General features: G+C 51.2%; 3 protein-coding genes across 3 annotated transcripts in view; all 3 read left to right on the forward strand.

Annotated features, from left to right (window-relative positions):
• Pmar_PMAR018797 (U3 small nucleolar RNA-associated protein, putative) overlaps positions 1–1,637 on the forward strand; it is a gene marked incomplete at its 5' end in the record, with an annotated part of 6,256 nt that extends 4,619 nt beyond the window's left edge. The window contains 8 exons of the mRNA XM_002783601.1: positions 48–70; positions 116–214; positions 266–375; positions 421–518; positions 563–978; positions 1,036–1,166; positions 1,220–1,351; positions 1,397–1,637. Of these exons, the coding sequence (XP_002783647.1) occupies positions 48–70; positions 116–214; positions 266–375; positions 421–518; positions 563–978; positions 1,036–1,166; positions 1,220–1,351; positions 1,397–1,522 (1,135 nt within the window). The 3' untranslated portion in view covers positions 1,523–1,637. The remainder of the gene's footprint in view (positions 1–47; positions 71–115; positions 215–265; positions 376–420; positions 519–562; positions 979–1,035; positions 1,167–1,219; positions 1,352–1,396) is intronic.
• A 223-nt stretch (positions 1,638–1,860) lies between these two features.
• Positions 1,861–4,024, forward strand: Pmar_PMAR018798 (Protein UTR4, putative; the record flags this gene model as incomplete). Its single annotated transcript, XM_002783602.1, has 7 exons — positions 1,861–2,046; positions 2,283–2,547; positions 2,811–3,005; positions 3,215–3,321; positions 3,364–3,671; positions 3,714–3,874; positions 3,918–4,024. 7 exons carry the CDS (start codon positions 1,861–1,863, stop codon positions 4,022–4,024), a joined length of 1,329 nt encoding a protein of 442 aa, XP_002783648.1.
• Positions 4,025–4,079: 55 nt separating this feature from the next.
• Positions 4,080–5,453, forward strand: Pmar_PMAR018799 (proline synthetase associated protein, putative). Its single transcript, XM_002783603.1, has 7 exons — positions 4,080–4,237; positions 4,294–4,414; positions 4,720–4,871; positions 4,913–5,025; positions 5,068–5,149; positions 5,196–5,280; positions 5,334–5,453. Exons 1-7 carry the CDS (start codon positions 4,106–4,108, stop codon positions 5,387–5,389), a joined length of 741 nt encoding a protein of 246 aa, XP_002783649.1. The 5' UTR covers positions 4,080–4,105; the 3' UTR covers positions 5,390–5,453.
• The last annotated feature ends 3,347 nt before the right edge of the window (positions 5,454–8,800 follow it).

Here is an 8,800-nt window from a genome sequence, read left to right on the forward strand (position 1 = left end):
GGAGCTCGAGAGGGCGATTAAAGGAAGCATGGGGAGGATGGTGATAGTGACTCGGATGATGATGAGGAAGGTAGTGAGAAGGATGGTAGGGAGGAGCTATCATGGTCTTTGGTAGATTCCGTGGAGGCATCGACTAGTGACGTGGAGGCGGATCCTGTGAAGGCTGCTGTTACTCAGGCTAGGAAGCAGGCGGAGGCGATTCTTAGGGGAGAAGGTAGAGAGGAGGGGGGAGGGGTATGGAGGGGATGTGCTGGGGCTGTTGTAGATACGGTGGAGGAGGAGGAAGCTGGTGGCAAGGGTGGCCTGTTGGGGATGAAGTTTATGCAGAGGGGAGTGGAGAGGAAGAGGGAGGAGGCAAGGAGGCAAGCTGAGGATGTAAGGGGACATTGGTGGTGGTTTGGGGGGGAAGTGGGAAGGTAGGTACTGGAGGAACTCACCGAGTGGGAGAAGAAGGCTGGTGAGGCTCAACAGCAGCAGGAGGAGGATGATGCTTCTGAGGAGAGTAGCGACGTTGAGGAGTATGTCGGGGGCTCATGGGTTCTCTGGATGCTATCGTGCTCAGGCCCTCGACTGTGCCGTTTATCCCTGCAGGGGAGTCGGAGAGGTTGGTCGCTGAGGCTGAGGACCTATTGGAGGGGGCTACGGCTGGTGGCCATGCGGTACAGCTAGAGGTGCCAGCTGTCACTTCACCGACGAAGAAGAAGGCGACTAAGAAGATGGCGCATAAGGAGGCAGTGGAGGCAGCAGCAGCTGTGGAGGAGGAGGAGTCGGCGTCATCAGAGTCTGAAGGGGAGGGGGAGGAGACCCAACAGGACCTGGTCCGGACTGCTTTTGGTATCAAGGGGGGCGCAGAATCATCGTATGCCCGGGAATGGGTGGAGGAGCTGGAGGCGAAGGATGAGGCGGAGAGGTTGGCTGAGGAGGAGGCCCTTGGGGCTAAGGAGCTGCCGGGGTGGGGGAGTGGATGGACTGGTGCTGGTGAGTGAAGGGGGAAGGGGATGGTTTGGGGAGGAGGGGATGGTGATGACGTTGTAGGTGTGGTGGAGAAGGAGAAGGAAGAGAAGAAGGGTGCAGTGGGGAAGAAGAGGCGGCGCCGATTTACAGATGTTATGGTGAATGACGAGTCGGTCAGCAAGAAGGCAGCTAAGAAGTACCAACTGTCGCAGGTGAGGGCTTGGAGGAAGAGGAGGCCCTGGAAGGATGGGGTTTTTGTTGGTAGGTGCCTCGATCGATCGGTGGTAAGGCTGTGGCATACGAGAGGGAGATGTCGCGTCCTCTGGGTCCGGAGTGGCATTCTGCTCAAGCTCACGAGAGGCTTATTCAACCCAGGGTTATTACTAGGGTTGGAGAGGTAGGAGGAGGTATCTTAGGTTGAGCGGTGGAAGATACGGATTAGGTTATCGCTCCGCTGCAACGGTATAAGAAGTCCCTGGATGCGGCGAGTAAGAAGAACATTTTGGAGGCGTATAGCGAGCGGAAGGCGAACGCGCCCTCTCATCACCGCACTAAGGCTCGGATGTGATCTCTTCACACGTTACTAACTCGACACGGCTGGAGGTGTGGTTGTTCCTTATTGCCTCATACGTGGACGGTCGTCGTACCTTCCACGAAGGCTGACGTAATACGATCTATTTACCAATGAGGGCAGGGGTTGAGTTGGTGGTGGCTGGGGTCAATGGGGAACAGGAAGTTAGAAAGGAGTGGTAGGAGTGGCGGACTGATATTGGAAAATCGCCAACTGTGGCTTTCTGCGGTACATTATTCAGAGCCTCTCTCCTGCTCTATCTCTTCAACTCTATACTCGGGGCATTGATCCTTCTTCTGGTCTCGGCGGGACAGTGGGCTTTTCCATAGTTTGTTATGTCCGGTTTTGACGAGGCCGGCGAGAGGCTGGCGAAGATGTGCCGTGAGTTGGAGGCGAGTGGGCATATGAAGGGCACGTCGGGGTGTGCCTCCATGAAGGTTGGTCATGATGGTGATGGTGTGCTGGTCACTCCCAGTGGCTATTTGAAAGGGGAGCTCAAGGGCCTCGAGGATCTGTTCCTGGTGGGAATCGGGATGGTCCTTTTGAGTCAGCGTTGGAAGGACACACATGGTCAAGTACATGTGTTGATGAAAAAATAAAAATTCTGTGGAAATTTCTGGGAAAGTCTCGTCGGTTTCTGTACATTTCTACCCCTTATAGTTGGTGAGGAAACTCTTGAGCTCAGCTGAGGAAGGGGAGTATATATTCCAACTTGGCGTTGAGCATCTCTCTGAATTTTGAGTCAGGACTTGGTCAGGTATCACTCTCTACAGGCGAGATTGGGTATCCACGGTCGGATAAGGAGGTAACTCCTCGGAAGCTGACGGACTCGTGGGAGGTGATGAATATGATTTACGAGAAAGTTGGTATGAATGAATGCACGTGTGTGTTGCACTCCCATCACGAAGCCTTGGTCCTGGCGGCCAACATTGAGGACAGACGTGTGGTGGATGAGTCAACAGTGTTGAAGTGGCGTGCTCCGGCGAATCAGGAGATGCTGAAGGGAATACGGGGATACAGCAGTAGGTTGGGTAAAGGGGTAGAGAGGATGGATTCTTCGGCACAGGGGTCTGCGTAAAGGAATGTATGGTAAACTATCATTTTTCCAGCGTGACAAGAATCGGTGTGGAAGAGTATGTAAATGATCTGTTACGTGTGTTGATGTCAAGGAGTAGATTCACAGGTTTTGGTGAACTTCCGACCGAATGCGTGTGTGAACATTTCTATTGAGGAAACTCCTGAACTCAGCAGCTGAGGAAAGCGAACATATATGCGATGGCTATAGATACAGGAGAGCCTCTCTTGGTGCCTATAATACGTAATACCCCTCATGAGAAGGACCTCTGTCCGGAGCTAGGCAGGGTCCTGGACGCGCTTGGAGGCTCTCCCCCGGCAGTGTTGGTGTTGAACCATGGAGTGTACATATGGGGGAAGTCCTGGGTAGAGGCTCGAAGGCATCTCGAGTGTCTCACTTGGCTCGGTAGTGAAGGCCGTTCGATTACTTCTGATGTGATAGTGGTCTCTCAGCACAGTATGCTGTGGAGGAATTGAAGTGCACTCAGCGCACGGCGAAGATTCCAAAGATATGTCATGGTGGCGATCTCGTTGATCGAGTTGTGAGCTAGTGGCTGCCTGCTGTCGTTGTGGTGGTGGAGAGGCGATGCTGTCAGTTGCTCTTTGACGTTGAAGGGACTACTACTCCCATCACGTTCGTGAAAGACACTCTATTCCCACTGGCTAGAGATAGGATGCTCGAGTGGTTGACAAGCCACTGGGATCACCAGGAGGGAGTTCAGGTGGGAGGGTGGAAATGGAGAGCACTGCTGAAGTCGGCTCAGGTCAGGAAGCTGCTGCCGGCCGAGCTGCGGGACGGGTCTGTGGAGGAGGTGGCTGATATGGTGAAGGAGTGGATAGCAGCTGATAGGAAGGAGCCGGCCTTGAAGACAGCTCAGGGGCTCATCTGGAGGGAGTCCTACGAAACAGGGGGGCTTCGAGCTCCTATGTTTACTGATGTTGGCCCGTGTTGGGAGAGGTGGAAGGCGCGAGGGGCGAGGATAGCGATTTTTAGTAGTGGGAGTAGGGAGGCACAAAAGCTTATCTATAAGTATTGTGGAGATGAGAAGACGAAGGTTTTGGATTTAACGCGGTAGGGACTTGTTGTCGTGGAAACAACAGATGCAGTGATTAGGTTTATCTCGTGTTATTTTGATCCTACTTCTGTGGGAGGGCATTCTAAGCAAACCTCCGAGGCCTACGAGCAGATCGCCTTGTCGCTTGGGGCTGATCCGAAGGATATAGTCTTTTTTACGGATATCCCAGGCGAGGCTAGGGCAGCTAGAGCAGTTGGGTGTAGGCGGGTGGAATTTCATGGCGCGCGGTCATGGCTGTTTAGGTGGGACGGTGGTGGTTGTTCGAGAGGGCAATGCGGCAGTAGACCGGGAGGAGCTGTTGGAGGAAGGTCACCAAGTGGTGGAGAACTTCTGCGATGTTGATATCTGATCATGACGAGTTTCTAATACGCTTTCCGATTTGTTCTTGCGTACGAGCCTCTAACTAGGTCTAGATAGAGTTTTGTTACTAATGTCAAGTGATTCCTCGAACGACGATGTTGATGTGGTGGCGAATTTGGAAAGGATCCGAGCGGAAGTCGTTGCCTTGAGTAAAGGCCGAGATGAGGAGGTAAAGCTGTTGGCTGTGTCGAAGACTAAGCCGGTGAGTGATGGCTTGAGGAGGAGGAGGAGGGGTCTAGACTTATGATTTCTATTAAGATGGATATGTTGATGGAGGCATATGAGAAGTGTGGCCAGAGGCATTTTGGGGAGAACTACGTGCAGGAGTTGATGGAGAAGGCGAGGGAGATGCCAAAGGACATCCAGTGGCATATGATAGGTAGTGTTGTTGCTCTCGTCCAGTAGATCATCTGCTGCTGCAGTGGCGATGTGGATGCAATCCATCTTGGTAGACCATAGGACTATCTGATGTAGGGATAGGCATCTTTATAATTACGTTTACGATATGGAAAGCGAAAACGTTTTTACGTATTACGGATGACTATCAGCTTCAGATGGTCAGCTGGACATTCCGGTGTATGATCCTATCGGTGATGAGAACTTGTATAGGAGACAAAGCTCCTCGAGAAAGTCAATTTCTGTGACTACTTGTGTAGCTCACAATCATCGTTTATCGGCATTTAGGGCATCTCCAGAGGAATAAAGTGGCCCCGTTGTTGAAGGCGGTACCGCACTTGTATGCAGTGGAGAGTGTCGACTCGATCAAGCTGGCTGACAAGCTCAACGCTGCCGCTGCCACGGCGATGGATGAGGGTTTGAGGAGCGAGCCTCTGAATGTACAGCTGTAATTTCGTGGCGCGTGACGGTGGCCTGTCAGGTGTTCATCGAGGTGATGACATCCGATGAGATCACGAAAACTGGTGTAGAGAAGGATGAGGATATCGATGCTCTAGCTGAGCACATCGCTACTCACTGTCAAGGGCTTAAACTGTAAGGAGGGCCTGCCCATGAGGGCAGGACTGGTCGTCTTAGGTTTGGACTGATGACGGTAGCCAATCCTGACCTTGAAATTGCCAGGGAGAACTTCGAGCGACTGGCGGCTATTCGGGAGAGGGTATATGCGCATGCGTGCAAATTTATGATATTGAACGTATGTTCAGCTCGAGAAGAATCTATCTCTGACGTACAAGTTGGAGTTATCGATGGGCATGACACATGATATGCCAATAGCAATAGAATGTGGAAGTAGGAAAGAAGGCGGAGCGAAGCGATTTTTCTTTTACGTTTTTTGTCGATAGGTACTGAGGTTCGAGTCGGATCGGCCATATTTGGTGCGCGAAATTACAAGAAGTAGGAGCTCGCTTGGAGCGTTTCGGGATTATTTTCTCTCCCATCATTGTGACTGTTTCCTGTTCCTGGTCTGCACGTAGTTTAGTTTCTGAAGTGGGTGATGCTACCCGTTCTTGCTATGTTCTTCACAGTTTATATGAGTGATGCTACCCGTTCTTGCTATGTTCTTCACAGTTTATATGAGTAGAACTGTGGGGAGGATTGCAAGTTGGTTATGTCGTGGTATCCTGATGACAATGACTTAACTGCACTAAGGAGGTTACTTGTCCTGGCCCACCGCAGTGGTAGCTGGATCAGCATTCCAAACCTTTGCACTGGTAGAACAGGCGGAGCTGATAACAGTAGTAGGATTAAGTTGGCTAGAGGCGATGGTGATGTGAGTGATGCCTAGCAGGAAGCGATAGTATTGCTGTCCATGTTCAGGCGGCAGGCTCGGACGTGGCACATGTGGTGGACTCGGCGGCTCGGCTGCTCGCCCCGGAGGCACTGAGGGTCTTGGTGAGGGAATCCATACGGCATGTCCCTCACAGGGGTGAGAGATAACAGTGGTTGGAATGGAGGTTCCATTGGCAGGTTCGGTGGGAGAGGATTTGCCGTTGGAGAGTGTTGCTTGTTTGTTGAGGGCGGCCAGCCAGTCTGCAAGTGGAAGGGAGATTGTTGATGAGAAGTCGACTGTCACAGAGTCGGACTCTTTTGACGAACTGTGGCCTCGAGAGCTTCAGAGCTCTCCGGGGAAAGATGGTTCTTTACTCAGTGAGGAGGACGTTCAGTTCTATACGAGGTGGTTGGAACTCGGGAGGTCCAACAGGCAAGGCGGCGATGGTTGTATAGATAAGGGGCGGTGGCTGCAGGAACTATGATGCCATGATTTGGAGGGCTTCGGGCATGGGGTCTTGCGTGGAGCATTGGGATAACTCCAGTGATCGAGTCCGACCTCCCGCTTGTTTTCCCTTAGGGAGATGCACGTTGTAGTTGTTTAATATTCCATCCGTAGTGGTGAGAAGTTGTGTTAGATCATCTCTTATTTCCAAGCCAGCTGGAACTTCAAACTGTGATGACAATCCAGTCTGGTAGAGGAATTTTTGTTGCCTATGTTTTACGCATTAGAAAAGCCGGAGAAGATTTGTGTAGGGCGCTGGGGATTATTGTCAATAATCCCCAGCAATAATTAGATAATTTATAAAAATAATGAGAGATTTAATAAAATCAATAATTTCTCGATGGCAGCCGTCACACTAGGTGTGACGAGACGGTGCGATCAGCGAGCTCTCTGAATCATGTTTATGCCTCGTCCTCTGGCAAGAGCACGTGGCGTGGTGTGGGAGGAGTAGCCCATTGTTCTACGAGCACTCGTGAGGAGATGTTTAATCTCACTAGGATTGTGCATTGGGAATTCTCAGAACATGTTCTGAGTGCGTGTGATCGAATCATGATTATCTATGACTTAGTTGGATCGAGGAAATTTTTCTCGGCGAACTTCTCCCGGGGAATGGTCCGTTCCGAACGGATTCAAATCGTTGAACAGCCTGGGTGTCGCAGTTTGCTTACTCAACACTGCTGTAACTTTATTACTCGTGGGGATCGATTGTAGATCACGATCCATCTTCATCGCCGAATGTTATGATGGTGAGAATGCTTGGCAGTGGCATAAAGACGGGAGCGAGTTCGTAGCGACGTAGCGTGACCATCAGGGAAGCTCTATCGGGAATTCAACAGTCTTGTGAACTGACGAATCGAGAGTTGTGGGAGGCGGATGAAGTGGGCAGTTGTATCAGAGCAACAACGATGTCATTTTCAACATGGCCTAGTGTGAATCGCATCGGTTGAGGTGCGGTGGAGAGGTTCCTGGCGAAGGTCTTCTCTGGACACGAACAAGGTATCCAATTATTCACTGTCACTTCACCTTGACAGAGAGGTCCACCGGAGCAATAGATCTACTTCTGAGTTGAGATACAAGGGTTATTGCGCTCTATACTGCAATTTACAGCTCATATTATAGCCCTGCTTCCCACACGCTCGGAACCTTTGCTCCTTACATACGTAATGACTGTTGCAGAGGAGAGCCGTTGTGCGCTCGACCGCTGGAAGTTCCAGCCTGGAACAGTTCTTTATTCAATACCTTCCGGATAACATACAAGAATTAATCCTTTTCAGCATTCCCTGTCGTTGTTCCACCCTTTAACTATGCGGTACATTGGCCCTCTGAGTTTATATAGTATCATTGAGTGAAAATTGTGAATGATGGCATCATGATGATGCCAAAAGTCGAATCTGTCGATCTTTCCCCGGAGTGGAATTCACCTCCGTCGTTGATTCTTCTGGATGCCGATTTTCGAGGTCTGGCTCTGTTACTGCCCGATCGACCTGCAGGATCGACTAGTTACTCTCCAGCCAACCTCATCTCGTGACGAATTTCGAATTCGGACGATTTCGTTCGGACTAGACATATCACCTTGGTTTCGGACACAGGTCTGAACGGTCGCAGCTTGAAGTCTATTGAGAGCCTACGAGCTGTAGTGCTTCTGACGAGCTCATGTTTGCAAAAAATTTTCAGGGTAACACCATGGAGAAGCATGAAGAGTGGGAAGATGGATCATTGGTGGAGCTCTTTCCCTTCCCAAGCCCTCTATGATGCAACGTAGATCCAGAGCCGTACTGATTCAGTACTACTGAACAGTGCCTGGTGGGGCAGGTCACAGCGGCTGCAATTTTGACCTCGGTCCATCCAGCCGGTGGAGTTGTCGAAGCTGTCCACAACAATACTCTACATGTATTTACCGAAATGACGAGTGTTTCGAATAATTAGGGTGCCTTCGAGTTATCATGTTTGTTCATAATGCGCACTCCATCTCAGCCCGTTTGTTTGAGGCCGCTTGATCCGGTTTGCCTCTGCTGATGCCCCACTCCGACGGTCCTCAATCTCTCCATGCCATCGTGGAGAAGTTGGCTAAGGACTATCCTGACAGGTTAGCTGTTGACGGTCTCGATGGCAAGCCTTGGTCGTACAGTCAGCTATACTCGGCCTCTCTCAAGATGGCGGTAGCCCTTCGAAGTGAACTGGTGGAGTGTGGTGAGGTGACAGGCTACTCTCTGTCGGTGGGCTTGTGTGCCCCTCGTGGGCCTCGCTGGGTTGCGGTGTGCGTGGCTGCATCGGTGCTGGGGGTTCCTTTCGTACCGATGGTCCAGGACCTGCATGCCAATACCAAAAATGAGGGAGAAATTAGGAAGATCGCCGCTACTACTAGAGACCGTAACTCTGCTATTCTGAATGGCATACGACCGGCCGTCTTGGTCGTGGACGAGACCAGTACGCCTAGAGAAACCATCGACCTGGCTGTCAGTGTTGGTACCAGCAAGATTGTCGATATTAATTCGTTGCTCGACGGAGCGACGCAAATTGATCCTAACGAACCCT

The sequence above is a fragment of the Perkinsus marinus genome (genome assembly GCF_000006405.1).
Source record: "Perkinsus marinus ATCC 50983 genomic scaffold scf_1104296936966, whole genome shotgun sequence".
Taxonomy (NCBI): Eukaryota; Perkinsozoa; order Perkinsida; family Perkinsidae; genus Perkinsus; species Perkinsus marinus.